The following is a 22,634-nucleotide window of genomic DNA, read 5'->3' as shown; positions in this document are numbered from 1 at the left end:
TATATATATATATAAAATTCTGGCTATAGTCAGCAAATAATTATGAAGTGGCACTTAAGTATTATTAGAAATGTAAAAACACCTCGCTACCCTGCTTAGTGCTGTGGATGTGGAACATGATATAATGAAGAAGAGAACAGTTTAAACACAACTGGGGATGTAGAAAAAGGTAAGGGATGTTGAGCATACTATGCACCTTTTTTTGTTTATCACACTCTACCGTACAGGGCTTTGAGACAGTATCCACGCCTCATTTGCACATTATATGAGGTTACAACAACAAACCTCTGTTTGTTTTATCGGGTTGGCACTTCAATAGACCAGTTGGAAACCATGCATCCTTTTCCTCGCAATTGACAACTTGTGTGGACGTGTCACATAAAATCCCAATAAAATGCACTGAGATTTGCAGTTGCACCAGAACACTTTAGAACATCATGTGAGATATGACAGTAATGCTGTCTACGCCAACAGAAAATACGTTTTCTTTTTTTTATTGGAACCAAATTTGATGATAAAGCCTGTTTATAGTAAAAGGTCAACAAAAGGGCATCACAAAAATTTTAATCAAGCCAAAAACGACTGGAAAAATGGACATTTGAAAGCCAATAAAGCTAACAGTTGGAATAATAGAAATGAGAAAACCTACATTTCCAAGAAAAAATAATAAAAACTGTTTCAAATAAAAAAAAGTGAAACAAAAAGCAGCATCTTAAAGTGTGTTTCACATATAATTGATACATCTACATTATATCTACATAAATAGAAAATATACATACAGTATGTTACTAGACAAAGAAAATAAAAACAGTAAATAATTCATCACCACGTTTTATTGCACAGCATTTTGGCTGATTTTAAAGTTCTTTATAAATAAAACAATATCGTAGAATGGTGTGGTGAAATGTCTCCACATATACAATACTTGGAATTAGATAAATATTTTAACCTGCATGGTGGTAAACTGGTCAGAGGGGATTGTTTTTATAGTGTTTTTACTCTCTGCCTGCACGCTGCATGGATCAGGACTGATCTCCATTTTAATCCAAAGCCACAGAGGCCTCCTCATAGAAGTGCAACCAGAGGTCTCAATCTGTCATAAAAGGCCGGTGGTGTTCTGCAACTTTTAGATGTTTAACGCACCTGAATCACAGGAATTACGTCCTTAACATCCAGTCAGGATGTTAGATATTTAATTCAGGCTTGTTGAAGCAGAAACAGATGCAGGACACCAGACCCATAAAGCCTGGAATTTAAGGCATCTGCCTTAGCTAGAATGACATTTCTAACAAGTTAAGTCCTACATATAAGCAGAATATTTAATGTGAAAATGATAGTTCAAAGTGAAAAGAAATTACACTACATATGCATTGCTTCTCCATTGATACGTGAAGGGTGATTAATGTCACTGCCTACTTCATTGCAGACAAATGAATCACTTCGTAACACTGCAATCTTGATAAGAGCTACAGAGAGTCGATCAATATGAGCAAAGCAGGAAAGTGTGTCCTCAGAGTCTGGCTTTCGCAAATGAAAATGAAGGCATTTTTCCCCCCTCATCTATCAGCTTGGTTACTAATCACCACAGTTCTCTAATTAGCAGTGAAATGAAAAGCACTGAAGCTGAAAGTCATAAATACTTAATGCATTTGAAGTGTGCTTTGTTGAGGAAGTGCACAGTATCCACCTGGCTCGTTGCAGCGTGCTGCTTGAACTCTCATTCACACAGCCACACACTTAACAGCTTGCTGTGTTGTCACATAAAGTCAGTTTGGTCAAGAGAAACTGTCAGCAGAAGCCGAATTATTAATAGTTTTGACCTCACATAGTAAAACTCGCTGGTAAAATGCAAATATATTCTGTCAGTGACGGAACTCAAACTTCCATCTGTTTCATGATTTGACTCGCATGGTTTTATAGTTATTTTTCACCTTCATGTGAACAAGGTCAATATAAATAGAGGTTGTAGGAGTCCACTAGCTGTAGAGCTAAAGTTGCAGCTATGCAGTTTTATTGTCTATTAAAATGATGTGGGATTTTTCTCATTTTTCTTCGTAGACTAATCATGTATTTTACTCAAAAAACTTTCGCACCTGATGGTTACTCTGGGTTTCATAATTCCATTTCCAAGCAGATGCTTTAATATGTGCAGCCCTCCCTATTTGCTAGTTTTGTGTCCAGTCTCCCTTGCTAAATCTATATATAGTGATAATCTATAAAATCCTGAGTCTCAGATGAGGTTTGGGGGCCACTTCAAAACATAATAGTAATTTGTCACACTGTTCCTGTGAACTACTTAGCTGAAAGGGGTGCACATGTTTGTAAAATTGGATGAAAAGCTACTACATCTAGGAAAACACCCCTCAGAAATACGCTTGTCTCGTCATTAATTATTCATGAGCATAGCCTTACCTTTATGTGTACATTTGCATAGTACCCACTGACTACACCCAAAACAACTTGGTCCTATTTTTAATTGCAACTGTTATTGAATTATGAATGCACTAGCAGGCTGGCTGCAACAATTGAAGGCTTTGGGCTGGCCTAATCAAATTTATAAATGAACTCTGTTGGAGATGTTGTGCTGTGACCGTAAAAGTCTGGTTTTTCTGGAAACTCTCCAAACCTCTAATGTGGCTGAACTAAAACAATTCTTCAAAAAAAGAAGTCGTCCTCCTCCTACCAGTTTTTTGCAAACCACCAAGTAGTACACACAACCAGTTGTTTTTCACTTTCCACACAGGGCAAGGTTGGGTCAGAAACTTGTTTATATTAAATTATGATTTAAAAACTGAGAATTGAAACATTAAATCTTTACGAAAAATCTATCATTTAAGTTTTACTAACTAGTAGATTGAATAAACCGCAATCAGACTTGGATGGAAGAAAAAAAGTGGCTCAGCAGGAATAGAATAATTTCACCAAGTATTTGATGTGTTTGCTCTTCTCTCTCTCTCTCCTGTTGAGACTGCTGCGCATGACTTGACTTCCTGTGATTGCAGTTCTTATGAGAAGAAAGTCAAAGTACAACTGATGCCTGGAGGTTTTCAGTAGGGTGATGTTAGGGTGGCATATCTTCTGTTTGTGGCTTTTTTCAGCTTCATTGGACCATGATATAAAATGCCCCAAAAGAGTTATTTTCAACTGAGGATCTTATGTTTAGACTGTTGAGTTGCTTAGTTAAGGATAGAGTTAAAGAGATCATCCATATGGATGATTTCAGGCAACTTGATTGTATGACTGTCTACGTTAAAGGACAATATGTGGATTCTGGCTTATAAATGACAAAGGATAAAAAATTAAGTTTTTTTATTACTAAAAAAATGAGTTTTGGGGTTGTAATCTGCTGAAATGAGCTTCCTAAACTTTGCACAGTTTTATAGCTGAAGGCAATTCATTATTCAAATGCTGGATGATTATCATCTAAAATGAAATGTAAAAGGCTAATATATAGAAACCCATTTGGGGACAAAAAGCGAAACCACTTGCTGTTTTTTAAACACTTCTGAACATGACGTTGGATTTTTACTTTAAAGAGAATATGTCTGACGTATTTTTTTTAATTTTTATTCTGTTTTCTCCTTGCTTCCAAAGATCTCCAAGCAGCAGCTCCAGCAGACCAAGGACCGCTTCCAGGCCTTCCTTAATGGAGAGACGCAAATTGTAGCTGATGAAGCATTCATCAACGCCGTTCAGAGCTACTCTGAGGTAGGAAGACACAGTAGTCCACTTAAAACCACTTAAGCACAGGAGCTTAATGCTCTATTATGAGTTTTTTGTGTTTTTTTACGTTGTTGTTACACATCTCCCTTGATGTAACATTCTACACCTTTGCAATAAAACACCTAATTTTCTAATATTTTAAGCCATTGTTAATGTATTTTATATCTGATTTATTTTCTTAGTAAATGTTAAAGTGTTGCCGAATGAAAAACGTCAGACAGAACTCCACATCCTTCAGCTGTTCCTTGTCAAAATGCCTGAATTGAGAGGGGCTGTGTGGTAAAATGGTGGCGGAAGCTTTTCACTGCACAGATTATGAGTCAGAGTGTGTGGTTGACACAGCCATTTTTTCCAGCCTCACAATTTGATCTGCAAAAGTCGTTACTGCCTTGCATGCAACACCGAAAAGCACGACATTAAAAGCCTTAACAGCTAATGACAAGATGGAAAAAACAAGCCACTGAATTAAACTAAATGATGAGAGCTGGTCACTGTTATTGTTTCTTTTTCTTTTGGAAGACAACTAAACAGGAGCCTGCCTGAAATATTTAAAGTTACTGTGAGACGAGGGAGCCAGGAAGGAGACATATGTAACGGCTGCAGTTTAATATGATTTATTGCAAACTGTGTAAATCGCTATCAACCTGAAATTAAACTACAAGAGAAATGTATTTTTTTACATGGTTGAACATGGTTACTGCTTGAGATCACTTTCTTGGAAAATATGATAAAAATAAAATGAAAATGTAGCGATCAGCATGAAGTTCTGAAATGTACTGAATAACAAAAGTCATGCAGTTACGTAACTGGTTGACTTCAGATCATAACACGACTTCATCAAAAAAAAACTAAAAGCAAGAACATTGCATAATGAACATAATGTGTTTTTTTTATAACAGTGTAATGGTTTCTTGGTTACTTTTACACAATACAAGTACCCCATTACATCTAGAAATCACCATAAATCTACAGGTGTGGGCGTGGGCAAGTGGGTGCTGAAAAAGACTAAATTGCATTTGTATTCACAAGTAGCACTCTTCATGTGCAACAATTCTCGCCCGCAATACATGGAAAATCTGATTTCTAACTACAATGTATCAAAAAATTCAAAGTAATGATATTATGGCATTAATTAGTGTAAATGTATCCTGTTTTATGTCAGTTGGCATAACCAAAGTTATTTGTTTGTTAAATACCAGAATAATTATTAGAGATTTTTTTTTTTTTGCTGTCTTTAAATGCAAAAGTTTGCATACATTAAGATTACTTTAATTACATTTCTCAACAAATGATGATGGCATCATAGTGTCATAAGCACTATGATGCCAATAACATAACAATAACAATAAACTGTTATTGTTAAATAAAACTAACGTTTCTACTTTTTTGTGTGTTTTTAAAAAAAATGTACCTTAATAACAAAGAAAACCAAAACAACTGACCTAACATCTGTTTCACACAGAAAACCTTTGTTGTTTAGTGAAAAGATGCATAAGAAAAGCAATGATAATGTACTCCTGTGCTGTGATGTTTCAGAAGCTGCTGCTTTGTAGCCAGAATGGAAGTGAAGAACAAAATGTGACTGTCACAGTGACAAATGCTGTCAGCTTGGATGGCTGCTTCCCTTGATGCAGTGACAGTATTGTCTTGCCTGACTCTGTCCGTGTTAGCTTGTTGTTACCACAGGCTTTCCGCCTCCCACTAAATCACAACATGCACACAAACACACACGTGCCTACATGATCACCTAATAAAATACTGTGTCCATTTTGTCATACCAAATTACCTCCGCACTAAACGTTTCATTTGGGATGTGTTGTCTCCAAGTTTATTGAAACATCAACAGAGATAATCTTCAGAGACAATCCAGCATTTATTTACATATATCAGCAAGACAAATATTAAAGTCTGACTGTGTCTTTTGCATGCCAGGTCTTCCTGAAGAGTGACCGCGTGGCTAAGATGGTGCAGAGTGGCGGCTTCTCAGCCAATGATTTCAGGGAAGTCTTCAAGAGGCACATCGAGAAACGAGTGCGAAGCCTCCCGGAGATCGACGGCCTCAGTAAGGAGACGGTGCTGAGCTCCTGGATGGCCAAATTTGACACCATCTACCGTGGTGATGAAGATCCACGAAAGGCTCAGCAACGCATGACCGCCAGCGCCGCTTCGGAGCTAATCCTGAGCAAGGACCAGCTATATGAGATGTTCCAAAATATCCTTGGCATCAAGAAGTTTGAGCATCAGCTGCTTTACCAAGCTTGTCAGGTAGGCTATATATTTTCCATGTGGCACATCGTACAGGCCCACAGTGCAAGGCAAAACTGTTTTTTGGATTTTGTCACATTACAACCACACACATCAACGTATTTTGTAGGGATTTTATGTTAAAAGAATGTGAAAAGTGTTGCAAGTGCCTACCCACTTTAAACAGTCCCAAGTAAAATCCAGCGCAAGCAACAGCAATCGGTCACCTAATTAGTAAATATTACAACAAACCTTTATGCTATTGTTGGAAGAAAGCCAGAAGAAGTCAGATTTAGCATTTGTATGGTGAGCACGTGAAACATGTGGAAGACTTTGTTCTGGTTAGATGAGACACACAACTGATCATTTTTGGCACACTACATGTGGCAAATAACTAATACTGCACATCACCCTAAATGCCATCACGGTGAAACATGGTGGTAGCACCATTATGCTAACAGTCATGTTTTTGAACTGTCTGAGGAAGCCGGAGTACCTGGAGAGAACTCACACATCCACAGGGAGAACATGCAAACTCCTCGCAGAAAGATCCGGGGTGGGAAATCGAACCCAGCACCTTCTTGCAGCCCAAAAATGCTGCTTTATTATTTTTATTATTAAATTTAATATAATTTCAGATTTTATATTACATTTTGGTCAAGACTTAAAAAATGAACTGTTACTATTATAAGTTTTCTAAGCAACAGAAAAGTAATTGTTAGTGATGCACTGATATGAAATATTGTCTAAATTTTTATTCAACTACTCAATTAATTGCTTAAATAATTGATACATTACTCAATTAGAAAAATAATTGTTTACAACATCCCTAGTGTCTAGATGGATAATGGTAGTAAGACATTTCAGACTTGTAGCTGTAATTGTACCAAAGTGTGGTTCTACAAAGTATTGACCCAGTGGGGCTAAATACAAAAGTACACTACACTTATTTTTATTCTTAGATGCTTCTTTCTCCAGTAACTTCAGTTATGTACTGCCTTGGGTTTGTTAATCACCCAAAAGATCAACAAGATCCATTGAAGTTTCCACATGACAAAATGTGAAAAAGGCGGGAGAAATAATTTCTTTTGCGAGACACCATGAGCGCCTTTTCAAGTTATTAATGAATTGGGTTCACCTCCAGTCAAATGATCCCAAATCTGGCCAGTGTTTGCATTATTATGTCCTGTTTCTAATTTATTACATATTACATTCCTTACTCCTTCGCCCACCTTGGCTGCGATGTCAAACAGAGATACGATAAAATCAAATTGGTGTCTTGAGATGCATCCCTTGCTACCAGTCCAGTAATACTTTATCACGGGGGGCATATGTTGAGATTACTGGAAGATAATAGTGGACTCTGGGGCGCTTGTGTCAGACATAACTCTCCTTCCCTTGCTGTCTTTACTGCTCTCTGTGGGTGTGCTGAAAGCAGCCCTACTGTTATCTTACTACTACAGATTGATTAAAACTCTTATACAAACAGGATGCAGAGAAAACCTCTGACACCTTAACATCTGACACACGTCCCAAGGCCTAGTTTGTTTGTTTTTTAGCTGCAGATTTTTCTCGTTCCCTGTCAGCGGCTGATTATATATTGAAGTGGATGGCACAAGCTGCTGTTAAACACATTAGATGGTTCAGTATTGCTTGAATGTCTCAGTTGGCAAAAATCAATATAGGTTCTGTTCTGCACGAGTGTTCATTAGTGTGAACCTTCTAATGCAGAGGTGCAATACATCACCACAGCCCTCATATCCAGTGTGTATTTGTTTCTTTCTCCCAGTCCTTTGAGGTTGCCTAACCTAGTTTTCTTTGCTTCCTTTTGTATGCTGGCTGCAGAGTTGTTACTACAGGTTAGGAATCTGGATGCAGAACACAATACCATTTCTCTGAACATGCCATGCTCTGAGCAATGAATGATGCATTATATATGCTGCAGAATGTATGTGCAGATTTGCCCAACGGTGTAAGAAATGGAATATGGATCATGGCTGCGAGAAGAAACACATTCGTTTCAAAGAAGAGAAAGAAGAGACCTCCTTTCATTTTTTTACATCTAGAACTTCTCCAAATGTTCTGTGTATCATCTCAACTTAAATTGCTCCAGTAATGAATATATCAGTCTCTACTGGTGATGATATGTTTAAATAATATATTTAGTCGTATATGGGCGTCTCAACTCGGTGATAAAATGCTCTTTATAAAGGACATGTGACATCCCAGTCAGCATGCTACCGAGCTGTTCCTGGATTGGCTTTCACTCAGAGGCCAACTTTCTTAGATGTTGTCTCTGGGGAATTACTATTTTTTGCAGTTACATCCTAAATTGTCAGAAGGAAGCACTGTTCTATTTCTGTCTCATGCTGAAGTAAAATCACCCCTGGAAATGACTAACAGACTGATTAGACTGGTACAGACAGCTGCTGTGCCAACCAGCCGCTACTCCCTGATGGCTCCGTGCTTGCTTTTTGGTGCAGAAAACTGTAAAAATATGTTTATGCACTGAAAAAAAATAAAATTTCAAAAACGTGTGCTTTTGAAGCAGTTCTTTTTGAATTACATTTCAAGACAAAATTACATTTTAAAAAAATCTAGAAAGTCCTCAAAATGATGTCCCACAGTTTTCCTATGTTGGCATGATTGCTAACAAATTGAAAAATATGTTATATGTGAGGAAATTAGGGGGATTTTGTTGAACATAAAGTCTTGCCTTGTCTTTTAAAATGTGTGTGTGTGCTTTCATTCTGAATAGTGCATGTCTGTTGGGATTGAGGATGTGGAATTCATAACGTTCAGCTAAGTCAGGATGGAACGTTTTCCTCTATGGTGACATCGCCGTCTCATGCGTTTCCACATTTAAATATCAACTGACCTTTTGGAAGTTACACTGTAATGCTTTATAAACACAATTTTTCTGATTGTTTAGCCAAAACAATCAGAAAGTTATAAGCTTCAGCTTCCAGTTTCAAACTTCTAGGTTGCTAAGATTAATGAAGTGTTTACATGAGATTATTGGGTGCAGGATTTGAGGCATAGTTGCATAAATTTATAGCACTGGTGCAAGTGGGCTTTTTTACATGGTGTATGAGAAAGATCTGTTTTTTTTTCAATATCTGTGTCAATGTGTTTGACAATTCTAACATCTGACCATCAAAGTTGATCAGCCCTTCTTGAGTAGCTCATAAGCCTTCTCTAGTTCCTCCAATCGTGTGTACCGTATAGCCAAACTCCAAAGTGAAGATGTAGCCCGTTGTATCAAGACCAGGACACAAACTACTAAGCTTTTCCTGGATCTGAGGTTCAGCAATAGGTTTAATGACGATATTTTAGTAACTGAGAGACTCTCACTGTTTATTACAAAAACAAGAGGGACCACCACCCCAGTTTGTTACTCCACAGGTGTTGTCCTTGGGTTTACTCCAGGACTGTAGAGACATGACCACCATAAACTCCAACAACATCCAGAGCTTTTGGCAAAGTGTAACACCATTGTCCATGTTTTTGTTGTTGTTGTTTTTTATATATATATAAATATCATTTTACCTCATCTTACTGTAATATATCTCAATTTACTTCTACTTACTGCAAAGAGAAATATTTAATTGTTACTGTTCACATTTTTTTAAACCATATTCCTCTGAAACATTTATTTTTTTCACCACATTTTATAGCTTTTTTCTTATCAGCCAGATTTAAAGCGAAGTCACTCCTCTGCTCACTAAATGACTTCTCACTGGAAGGCTGCTCTTTTGAGATTAGTGGTTCAGGTATCCTTTTTTTCCTACCCACTTAATTCCATTCAGAGTTGTGGGCTGTCTCTGCCGATTAATGGCCGAGAGGCACACAGATAGTAGTCCATCACAGAGCCAACACAGAGACAAACAGTGCAGACAATCATTCCTGCCCTCACACCTGAGGGCAATTTAGCATCCTTGCTTCACGTAAAGTGCATTTATTTGGATTTTAGGAGGAAGCCAGAGTACTTTTTAGAAAACCCGTGCAAGAAAACTGGGAGTAAAAATTGCCACAGATTTAAACCCAGGACCCAGGGCTGAATGGGGTAAATTTACAACTCAAGAGTTTGGTGGTTTAATTATTAAATTTTCCCCATGTGTGTATCAAAGTATATGTTAATAAAGTTTATTTGCAATTCAGTTAAGACATTTTGATGTCCTTTCTTAGCCCGTGCTAACAGGGTCATGGGAGCTTTGTTGCTTGGACCACATGTTAAGTTAAGGGGGTAGATAAAGCTTTAGGGCAGGATCATTCTGTTGTTAGGTCATACTGTAACAAAACAGTGGTGGCATTTCCTGACTGTGTTTAGCAGCACATTTAAAATGTTCACAGTGCTTTGGTATATTTTTTTTATGTCTTTCATCTTTAAAGAATGAGAAATAGTGAAGCTCTCATTGCAGAACTGATAATTATTATAATTAAATTTTTTTCTCTGATGATAATCAGAAAGCATGTCAAGTTTCGCCCACTGTCAGATCTAGTAAAGCAAAATCACAAATCCAAACCAATCAGCAATAAGCAATGAGGAACAACGATGGCAGATGGATTTCATTTCAAACGACTTAGAAATCATTTTCCTATGAGCACAGTAAACACTTCTCACAGATTTTTATTCTCTGATTTTTTTTTTTTTTTTTTGCGACCTGCGATATTTAGTCACACCATTTGACTCTTCCTCACATAAAATTACTCCCCGAGTCTCAAATGGGTGATTGAATTACCCAAGCCTGAGTGTCAAAGTAAAGCACAAGCACATCAGGATCACGCTTTCCACCCTGCACAGCCATAAATCATCTTCTGTCACACATCCCAAACTGGCAAACCATCCTCCCATCAGCACTGAAAGAAGGCTCCTCCTTTTCCTCTATAATTTGTCTTGTCAGCAACTGTTAGTTGGGAAATGAGGCCTGAGTTCTCCCTGGCTTAGCCTGTAGCTGATATAATTGCGTAATGGAGCCTCTTCACTGCACAGAGGATTGGGAGAGGATGAGAGCATTGCTATGCCTGCCGAACTACCTCTTCACTGAAAGAGCCGTGGTGCTACACTGCATGGAGAGACTGCCTCTGACTCTGGACAGTGTTTGCAGACATCAACATTTATGAAGTCGTCTACAAATATGATTAAAAATCACTATCAACACGGTTCAGGTAGTTTTCCGTTATAATAGAGCAACAGCTATAGTGGGCTGGTCGTCTTACAGTGGGTCGTGCCCGAGTCCAAAAAGTAGTACCAGGTGATCTGTGTGAACAAAAACAGAGTGCAACAATCAGGATAGGGAAGCCATGTTGAACAGTCTGCTCAGTCTCAAAGAAGAAGACAGCCAGAAAAGGCTGGAGGTGGAGAAGAACAGGAGAGTGTGAGAATCGCTTTGGTGTCACAACTAATGACTCCAACCCCTTTCTTTTCCTTTAGACTAGCCAGCAGCAATTAGTCTGGTGAGCTTATTATCGGAAACGGCTCCTAAGAACAGTTGTAGACTGCATAATGGAGAAGCATTGTTGAGATGACGTGCTAAAGGCAGAGTGTCAGAAAGAACAGGAGCTTCTTAACAAGACAGAGGCCAATTTCAAGGGACAAATTTCGTTATATAGCATTTTTATCACAAGATTTTTATAGATACTTGATTATGCTATAAAATGGAATTGTATGCCTGGAAAGTACAAGATGCCCCTTTAAGAGAAAATTAAGATTTTGTGTGCTTGGTTTTTGGCTGTCTGGTTTGAGTGCAGCCTCAAAACACTGATGTAAAAGCCCAGTCCTTTGCTACTCCACATTAAATAGCATTTTAATCTGCAGTGCAAACAGAGCAGTGAAGGTGATCAAATATTTGTGCTCCACAGAGATGGAGGGAAATGCGTGAGTGATTTTCGTCTTAGATTTTGTGTGCTTGCATCAGTTGTCATTTTATATCAAGATATATTTTAGGCAGCATTAAACAGTTAGAAATTAAGATGTGGAGAAATTAAAAATGTTTACTGAGAAGACCACGCAGAGATGCTACGTTCACACATGTATCCTCTATCCCACACTGCATATTTTAGCATACACACATGCACTCCCAGCACATCTAAATATAGCTCGTTGCCTCAGCTCCTCCATGTTAAATCATACCCTGCTGTCCGGTCTGTGTTCCTCAGAAAAATTCACCCCAGTCATGTTTTCTGTCTGCTGCTAATGTCCCAGCAGCCACCTGGGAATGTGTCATCAGCTGGGCTGTTAAATACCCACCTGCCTCTAACCTGCTGTCATCTCGGCTAACACTAAAGTAATCTAACCTGCATTACGTTTCTGCAGCTCCGACGCAGCTAATCAGTAATAAATGCACATTTTTAGATACATTTTTGAGTTTGTTATTGTGGCCACCTATATTTTCCTTATAGCGAGCATTGACCTTTCAGTTTCAGAGGTTCCGTGACTGAAAGTTTGTCATTCAAAGGATAATATCTAACTTTTGATTCTGTTCAGACAGTAGCTATAGAAACAGGCTACACTTCTTTTTACATTACACACTTCACACTCATTCCTCTTATTTCAGAAATTTTGCTGTTGAGCTATGAATTTAGAGGTGGCTACACTAAACCAGTTTTTTTCTCCTGCCACCTACTTCAGTCTTAAGTTTTCTTGGACATATGGTCTTGGGTTTGTCGTGTTTGCTGGAGAGGGAGGTGCACAGATGGGACAGTAAAAATGCACTGTCAGATGCTGACAGGCCAAGCTGCTGATCTCCAGACTTGGTACTGACAGTTCTTATGGGAGCGCACATGTCAGATGTCAGTTGCACCACAGTCCAGTGGAGTTCTTTTATCTTATTTTTTTTTGACACAAGATTGGTAACAACAGTGGGAAATAGGCAGCTGAGACAGAATCGAGGCAGGAATTCAATTTGCCCCATTACTTCAGCATAATTTTGTCTTTGCGTTCTTTCTTTTCTGCCACATTGTGGTCTTGATTTAAGCATCACTCTGTGATCTGTGCTGAATACCACTGTGCTTCCTATGCAGACATTCTGCTGCTGCTGGTGGCAGAGTCTGATTATGTGCTCTACTAAACAGGAACTCTGGGTTATATAGCAGGGTGGCTGTTTAGTGGCCAGTGCTGGTAGCGCATCAGACTTAACTGTCTATGCTTGCTGTCCTTTATTTAAGAGGCATCTGGCTGACATAAGTTCATATTCTGCAGATCAGTGAACAGAATCAAGCCCAAGGTGGTAGATAAGATGATAAGAACATAATTTTCTTCTTTTCACATAACAAAATGTTGCACATGATCTAGTTTTGTTCAGTTTCAAAAAGATCCAACACTGTTTGTCTTTTTTCCCCTTGAGTTTGTAAGATACTGTACTCCTCCCCTGACTGTATGTGCACTTTGGCTCATTCTCTCTTAAGAGAGATTGCTGGAATGGGCAGAAAATCAATATGGTAAAGGTTGAGAGACAAGGCCCGTTAATGTAATAGGAATAGGTGAAGTACCCAGAGGCTGAGGGAGGTCAGTTCTGGCATGTTTCCCCCCAGCAGGAGGCCAGAGGAGTTTAGAGTACATTACATTCAAAATAGAATCAGGTGCTAAGCTGCAGCAACAATGCAAGAAGTTTTTTATTTTATTATTTTCAGTTGTTTCTAAGTTTGGGTTATATCCTTTTTTTTTTTTATCACAAACTATATGAACTATTTCGTTCATATAGATGAAATCCAGAGGTCAGTGGACAGGGTTAGGGTTTTTGGACAGTTGCCCTAGATGACATCAGAAAAGATGCAAAAACACAAGATAAAAAACAAATCAAAAACTATCTGGAAGTTGCACCTTGAACATATTTACCGTAGCTTTTATTCTATTGCAGTCGGTGGAGAGTTGGCACCCTGTATGCTAAGCAGCTGCCCCTAACTTGTTGCTTAGAATAGAGAAACTATTTTATGTGTTTTGTATGGGACTCGAATGCATTATTCTGCAAAGGAATCTTAGATATTGTCCTTCAATTGTTGTGAGGAGGCTGGCGGTTCCCTTCATATACCTGTTAGATAAAATGAAACCGTAAAGCTTTTGACATGATGCCATCTGTCAATCATTCTAGAGTTTGCCAGCAACAGACCAGTCGGCGGTCGCTATTTGTCCTGAAGTACACGCCCCTTAGCTGGGGTTCGACATTGCTAAAGCGCTGCGGTCATGAAGGTTTTGAAGAAAATAGGAAGTCAATAGGAAACATGCAATTATCCAGGGCATGTCCAGGGCGGAATACAAATTATTACATTTCCAAAACCCAAACAGAGTCTGGAATAACGCAAGAAATGGATCAAAGCCTGCAGCCAACCTCATGTCCAATTGAATGAAACTTTAACAGCAACTACCACATTTTCGCCTGCCCGAAGGTAACTGGTAGTAAACATCCCATTTTTTGTCATAACAACAGGTATTGACAGTCAAATCAAAGCTATCAATACCTGTAGTCATACTTGATTTTATGTGTGTAAATTCCAATGGCATTTCTATGGCAGCATGATAACATAGGCTGTAGTAACTGTGGTATTTACATTTAAGCAACATTTTTACGCTAATATCTTTAAGCATTTTCCGGAAGGCAGATTTTCATAAGCCCGTTTAACCTTTGACTTCTCTGTTGTTTTTCGCAAACAACTTTACAGACCTGATGTAGGACTTGTTGGAGAATTTTCTTGTCTCTGTCTTTGGCTTATAAGGCAAAAATGTCTTGGGTAAGACATGCATTGAGTTCCACTACCTTTGCCATTATAACACTGTTTGTTTGTCTGAGGTTTGCTCTACTTCCGCATGGGGGCAAAGCCTGTGAGTATCAAAGTTTTTATTTGGGCTTTTATGCCAATGAAACATTTCAAAGTAGCAATTCATTATATATTTACTAAAAAAACTTCAAAAATGTGTGATATGTAGAGGTCAGCACTCTCTGCAGGCTAGTCATGTTTTCCCCATGCCAAACTCAGTCATCCGTGTCTTTATGGAACTTTGTTTTGTGCATTTGTCCACAGTCATGTTGGTATAGAATGGCCATAAATTGGCCTTTGTCAAACTTTGCTGACGGTCCTAGAAATTTAAAAGCACAGAAAAAGGTTTAAGTTATCCTGTATTATTTATGTTCTTTCATTCGAGAAAGAATTTAATCAATAAACACCATTACACTTAAAAAAGTAATCACCGTCCCTATCAGGATAGAATTTCTGTTTTGCATGTACCCTGTGAAAAATAATTTTTTGGCTGCTTTACAGGTAATATAGCAAAACAAAAGACATAAATGATTTCCCAATTTCAGCACAAGCCACGATTTATTTTTTAGTGTGAACTCAGACCGTGCTGCTCTCTGAAATGGTTCATGTCTCCTTAAGTGTAACTGTGGTGGAGATTTGTCCTAATCATCTCACACAGAACATGCTGGTGACTGGTGACTCACAGCATCAAATATGACAGGAATGAGATGTTTTGGCTGAGAGAACAACAGAAGAAATACGAAGCATAGAGAAGTGGAGAGCAAAACACCGACATCAGGCATCCACTAGTTCATTGTGTCAGCTAATCTAAAACACTTTTTCATTGTTGATGTGAAGAAAAGTACTTTTCAATTTCAAAGGGAAGATTTTAAGCTAAAAATCAGTACACTTTGTGCCACAGAAGAGCAGAAATCTAATAAACACTGACTTCAACACAAATCCGATTGAAGTCAAAGCTTTTCTTATATTTGTCGTTGAAACCACTAAGAAAAGGGAAAGTTCAAAACACTTGACACTTCCACAAATAAACCCCAGAAAAGTTATGTGGTTCATTCAGATTGCCTGCGGTGATGGCAACATATTTTCTATGCACCAAGGTGGAAATCGCTTTTGATTTCGATCTTTTCATGTGCGATGCCACATCGTGCTTCTGTGATTGCAGTCGGTTGGAAAGAAACTGAATTGGCCTTTTTGTAGTCGTGCTCCACTATTTTTCATAACCGCTAATCTGTGCGAGAGTCTTTAAGACTGCACATCATATTTACCTTGACCGCCGCTTTTCAGTGATTTTGATGACAGTAATTCCAGTCACTATGAATTTTATAATGGACCCTTTTAAGCCATTAAATCATTAGTTGCAAAAGGCCAGGTTGCCACTGTTAAAATGCCAGCTGGAAAAAAAAAAAGAAAGAAAACGAAAACCCTGCAACTAGTATTTTTTTTTCTTCTGGTAACAAGACCAGTTTGATTGAAGCATTAAAATCTGAAAGTTTAAATGGAATATAAAGTTACAAAGTCTTTATTAAAGAGCTTGCAGACATTTTGAATCCATGAATGCTTGATAGTTGTATTTTCTTCTCAGAAGCCAGCTATGAAAACCAAAAATGGAACAGTTCTTGATTTTCATTTTAAGATACACATTAACAATTAAAATACAAACTATCTTTCTTCTTGGTGTTACAAAAAAAAAACAGATGTGAGATTACATTTTGATTGGATTTCCTTGTCATATTAAAAATAACAAAATCAAAACCTGTGGGAAAATAACATTTTTGCCAAGAGGCATTTCTGCACCATTCACTGCAGTTGCAGCAGACAGAGAGGTGGTAGTAACAAGTCACATTTGTTCAATTACATTTAGTAACTTTTTGAAAGAAATATACTGTTAGGAATAATTTTGCTCCAGTGTATGTTTTACTTTTACTTGAGTAGTACTATGAGAAATCATTCTTCTCATTTGAGTAAAATGTCTGGATTGACTGTTCTCTGTGAGGTGCCTCAGGTGGTCGGAGCTCGTCTGGTTTTTGGTTCAAACCCCCCTCTGTGGTGGTGCCAGTGTGTGGCAGCTTAGCTTTCTAGTCTTGTGGACTAGATACCGGTGTACAAGTATCGGCCATGTCACTGATGTTACAGGTTACAGTTCTAGGTTTGCTTAAGTTTTTCTACAATTGCTCTCTGATTTTACTTCACCACCCTCTGATTTGTGTTACCGTTGTGAGTTGATTTTATGATGGTAAACTGGTAGGTCTTGCTGCAGCAAAGCATCCCCAAACCACAACACTTCCACCTCGATGCTTCATAATTTATAGGAGATTCTTTTGCTGGAATACTGTATTTGGTTTATGCCAAACATTGTCTTATGTTCTGATAGCCAGATTATTTAGTACAGACTATTCTGTACATGAACATCAGTCCAGAAATCTCTTTTGCTGTCTACTTTCTCTATGGCAAACTTCTCTCTGATTAAAAGAACAAGCTTTTCCTATTTGAACATTTTACACTAAGTGACATTCATAAGGTTTCTTTCTTATTATGAAGGCATGCACTTTCATATAAACAGCCAAAAGAGTTCACTGTAGGTCCCATGATGACATTTTTGGGTTTTTATAAGGTTTTTAACATGCCATGGTCTGCTTTCAGGGAGAACTTTCTTGGGCTGCCAGGTTTGGGCAGATTGGCATTGTTATAAAGGTCCTCCATTTGTAGACTATTTTCCAGTTGGCTGGCTTATTTCAAATTCATTTGAGACATCTTTAAACCTTTGTCATACTGAAGCATCTAATAAGATGCTACAGTATGCTTTCTGGAGCCCTGAGGCAGAAGAACATCAAACAAGCAAGGTTTGAAGTTTAAACAAGACAAATCTTATCCAAATGCTGTGTAGATGGCAAGCTTTTCCACTAGGGATAAGATAATGGTTGGATGGATGTCTAAAAAAGTTAATCAAAAAAATCATAGCATTGTACAAATCTATATTTGCTACTACCCCGAATACTATCTGCGTGTTGTATTGAATTCGTTTAAGGATGGTGTGGTTCTTGTTTGCAAAGAAAGCCTTTATTTAAATAATTTACCCAAGTCCCTGTTTGGTGTGTTGGAAAAACAAAGAAGAATGTGAAATAATAAAACACTATTCTGAATTAAAAAAAAAATAAAATAATTGTGAACAAAATTAGATTGTTTTATGATGACTGTTTTCATTTCCTTTCTTGCTTTAAAAAAAAACCCTGGTTGTTATAAACATAATAAACAAAGAACTTATTTTTACAGATGTACTAACAGAAAGATTTCTTTGAATAATTAACTAGCACATGAATAAGTGATTCAGAATCATTTGCACAGCTGCTGGAAGGAAAAAGGCGATACACTGAATATGAAGAGGGGAAAACTATTGAGTTACTCATGTATGAACTAATTGCTTTTTTGATGAAGGGCTTATTTCTCTTGTACGAGTTCAGAAGTTCCTTCAATTTATTCCGGCGCCGGCAGCTGCAGCTGGAAACATGAGTGAGGTTATGGAGACATTGCCCACATCAAGGTTACGTCATTAAACATTCAAAAGCTCCCAAAGACCATTGTACATTCACTGAGATTCACGGGTCCTCTCGGTTTTTTATTCTGAGGTCTAAAAAAACTGCTAATCCTATTTTCTGTAATTCAGTTCTATAAAGCCATTATAACTCTATTCTGCTCGGCATACAATTTTGCATCAAAGAAAAAACAATAATGATTAATAGTAAGTGCTCAACAACTTAAAAAGAAAAAAAAATGGGTTTCAAGGCTGCAGATGTGTATTATTGTATAAGGTGGAACTTTGATCCTTATTCTTGAAATGCGAGCAGCGTAGGGAAATTGTGTGCAGGATCGTGTTCTTGCTGATTTGGGGATGCATCAATGTGGATTTGAGTATGGAATACACCTTCCCCCCTCAGCCCCCCAAGTCCCACACAAGCTCAAATTGTGTATACAAGATTAGGTCTTTAGGTCTTTGTGGACTTGTGATTCAATTCTAGAAAGCTGCCTCAAGTAATTCTGACACTACTTCAGTTTCATCTCCAAAGTGTATAGCCAACTGTGGATTGTAACAGCGAAGAGAAAATAAATCTGCCTTAAATCTGCTGTATTGAGCCTGTAAAAATGGTGGGACCTTTTAGGTTTGTCCAGTTGTGCACAATATTTTACCGGACAGTTTGAATTAATTTGGTACAAAAGCACTTCTACAATGTCACTGTGAAGGAAATCAATTTAGGCAGTATCCTATTAAAATATTGTTGCTACACAATGTTGTATGATCCTTGTGCAAGAAGCTAAAAGTTTATGTGCATATTTTAATACATAAACTTTTGTTTTCAGTCAAAAATGAATACATTTTTATATCAATGTGTGTAGATAAGGATTTTATTTCATATTTGATGCAGACATTATTTCTGTGTGAATAAAGCTCCTTGATTTTGAGCCTTGGGCTTAGAAAGTATCTCATTCTCCTTAAAATGACCCGAATTACCTCTTCCTCTTTTTTTTATCAATAGCTGGACAATCTGGACGAGCAGGCTGCACAGATCAGAAGAGAGCTTGATGGTCGTCTTCAGATGGCAGACCAGATTGCCAGGGTGAGTCAGACTCTACAGGGAGCACTCAGATTGGTTTTAATATGCTTTGTTATATAGTTAATATTTCAGAAATATGGTGTCACTAGTATGGGCACCATGGTGTGAGCTTCAGGCCACAAATAAGGAAAATAAATGAAAGAGTGTTCTATACTTCAGTAGATGTGGATGATTGTGAGGGGTAATTTGTGTTATGTCATTGTGAAGTGAAATTATACGACCTGGTCTTAAGAAGCTTTAAATTGTCAGGCTTTTGATTTCAAGCTGTCTTAGAAATATCTGATTCTTTCCTGTTCTCCCCAACAGGGCGGCAAGTTCCCTAAATTTGTGTCCAAAGAGATGGAGGCCATGTACATCGAGGAGCTCAAGTCCTCCGTGAATCAGCTTATGGCCAACTTGGAAAGCATGCCTGTGTCCAAAGGTGGAGAGTTTAAGCTCCAGAAGTTGAAGCGAGGCCACAACACCTCGATCATCGATATGGGCCAGGAGGACGAGAACACTCTCTCCAAGTCTGATGTGGTTCTCTCTTTTACTTTGGAGGTAATACATATTTTGGTTTACCAGCTGTAACCAAGTGTTACAAATATTACCCCTTTAAGATGTTCACGCCTTGTGCAAATCTACGTCTGCCTCAGCGGGACTAGAAATCAAAACCGAGGAGAAACACTTCCCTGCTCCGCGCTAAGAATAGAAACAGACAGCACACCTGTTCAGACGGTCCAGCAGACGCTGTGTGAAGAACAGACTGACGCACACACGTGTGCATAAAAACCTATTTACCTGCTCCTTAATGGGAAATGTGACTCATCTTGTTATCAGCTTGTCTCAGATGAGTTATCACCACAGAACAGAGCGCAATCACACCTCTCTTCCTTATGATGCAGTGCTATTTCAAAGTCGGTGAGTTCATAATGGCCTCAGACTTACTTCCATACAATGTTGGAAGAAATATGCATTAACAACATGAAAGAAAACATTATACCTCACAACACCTGCCACATTTGGAGGACAGGTTTGTGCCGACATCTATTTGATTTATAAATGACCTAAGCAGGTATTCAATAATTATGGGTGTAAAACCATCATGCTGGGCTTAAGACCTAGCTGGTGTATAAGATGCACAAAAAAATATATTATTATCCTATAAATGGTTTTCTTGGTGTGACTTGACGAAAATTAGTCCAATGTATATTAAAGCTGTTAATTGATGCACAAAAAATTGACAAAATGTGTCCGAGTGCATTCCCCTGTTGTGAAATCAACATTAAATCATTGCAGAAATTTGGCAAAATTGAACATTTTGAGAAGAAAATCTAAATTAAAACACAACCTGAGATTTCATTCTTGATAAGTGAGTCAGGATAATAACTGTTTTCTGAGAAACAGTCTTTTTTAATATTCATTGAATATTTCTGTGCTAGAACTTCAGAGATGTATTCAGTGATTTCTTGAATCTCAAATGCAAAAGCATTCAAGTTTCAGCAATGTGGATGTTTTCAGGAACTTTTCTACCACGGAGTTTCTTTACGGATGCATCCAAAGATTTTTCAGAGACAAGAAACTGTGTGAGCGAAATCTACCGAAGTTTTGATCCAAGTTGGAGAGCTGTGTAAGACAGCTGAAAACCTTCAGGCCGACCTGGGGCAATGTTACTTACAGCCCACATCTTGCACTACTCAGACATCTAAGCAAAGCTCCATGAGTAACAACCAAGGGTCTCACCTGTGATGAAACGCACATAGCAGCAGACCTGCTCTGTATGTGTTATAGAGTACATATTGTGTAGCTGTCAACCCATCTTTTAATGCCAACATGGAGGAAATTCACAAAGCAATCCAACATTTTATTTTTGCTGCTGCCTTGCACGAGCTATTTGCTTGGATTCTGCAGTGGGTTCACAAAGTGCGCAACTTGCATCAGGTCGCACTTTGCCTTTCTTGAGCGACAAACACAATAGATTAAATGAAGTCATCAGAAATATATAAAATGTTGTTGTTTTTTTTTTTGCTTTTAATTCTTATTGCTATTTTCATTTACAAAAACTCAAGGACATTAAGTGATGAGCTACGATGTAGGCACTGAGCTTATAAAGAGGAGGTATAAGACTTTATGTGGCAGATTATGTCTGCAAGCAGTTTTGAGGATTGGGAGTTGCAGGCTCCATCGAGGGTAGCAGCAGTTTTCACAGTCTATTTCAGTGGAAAATCACCCAGAATCTATTGCACAGCGAAGACAGAAGCTGTAAGTGTAAACACTCATTGTTGCTCTAGTAGTATTTCTGGATGGATTTTCTGCGCGCTCCTCTGCTTTTGACTCTCTTGCTCTCTGACCTCTCTAAAGAGATGAGTCACTTCTCGACGATCTTCTCTAAGACTGCTCTGCTTCCCAGGTGGTGATCATGGAAGTGGTGGGGCTGAAGTCTCTGGCTCCAAACAGGATCGTTTACTGCACCATGGAGGTGGAGGGAGGCGAGAAGCTCCAGACCGACCAAGCAGAGGCGTCCAAGCCAACGTGAGTGTGCACACACGGATGCCTGTTTACCACCGGCATTTAACAAACAACGATGTTTGTGAAATACACAGTCCGTTATTTATATTACATTTCAAGACTCGCAGCCGTTTGCTAGGGCAGAAAACAAACTCCATTTACATGGAAGATAAAAGTAATTAAATTGCTGACTATTGCTGTTTTCTTTCAATAAACCATTCGCAGTTTTGTGAATAAGATCCTAGAAGAATCTTATCTAAATGAATTGACTTTTAAGATGCACTTAAAACTTAAAGTAAGCCTCTGCTGCAAAACTCTCCCACATCTCAGTGGTTTCTCAGCTTGCAGCGATACATTCCCAGCGCTCTTCAGGGGCTCTCAGATGCCTCATTTCCTCTCAGAAGCACTTTGCATGTAAATTACGACATTTAAAAGAAATTGGACTGTGCACTTGCACAAAACTTTTTATTTTCTGTTAATCTGGTGTAACTGACATAATCAAATTTTACCCTAATTATGCTGGTACTAACAATGTTGTTTTAGGTGGGAATTTCTAAATATTTAGAGACAACCCTTTAATGACCCTGATTTGCTCAACCTGTTATAATTTCTGAGATTTTCTATCTGAACCAAACTATTTCAACTGGGTCATTTTTAATCAGGAAGTGGAAATTGATTATTTAACTCTGTCCAACATTGGAAAAGTATTCCAGTTATTTTTACGTTTTCCTCTTTTGTCACAATATAATCACAGATTTCTATCTGTTTAACTGGAAATGTGTGTGAAAAAGAATAAAATAAAAAGACACATACAGTTGT

The 22,634-nt window shown here is 38.1% G+C and overlaps 1 protein-coding gene across 12 annotated transcripts in view; it reads left to right on the top strand.

Annotated features, from left to right (window-relative positions):
- cadpsb (Ca2+-dependent activator protein for secretion b) overlaps positions 1–22,634 on the top strand; it is an 89,499-nt gene that overhangs the window by 15,406 nt on the left and 51,459 nt on the right. For all 12 annotated transcript variants that reach the window (XM_016671338.1, XM_016671337.1, XM_016671344.1 and 9 more), the window contains exons 2-6: positions 3,595–3,708; positions 5,656–5,988; positions 19,251–19,331; positions 19,635–19,868; positions 21,718–21,839. In XM_016671338.1, the coding sequence (XP_016526824.1) occupies positions 3,595–3,708; positions 5,656–5,988; positions 19,251–19,331; positions 19,635–19,868; positions 21,718–21,839 (884 nt within the window). The remainder of the gene's footprint in view (positions 1–3,594; positions 3,709–5,655; positions 5,989–19,250; positions 19,332–19,634; positions 19,869–21,717; positions 21,840–22,634) is intronic.

Source organism: Poecilia formosa, unplaced genomic scaffold (genome assembly GCF_000485575.1).
Source record: "Poecilia formosa unplaced genomic scaffold, Poecilia_formosa-5.1.2 Scaffold2, whole genome shotgun sequence".
In the NCBI taxonomy this organism is placed as follows: domain Eukaryota; kingdom Metazoa; phylum Chordata; class Actinopteri; order Cyprinodontiformes; family Poeciliidae; genus Poecilia; species Poecilia formosa.
Note: the sequence above shows the minus strand (reverse complement) of the source record. Positions and strands in the feature narration are given on the sequence as shown.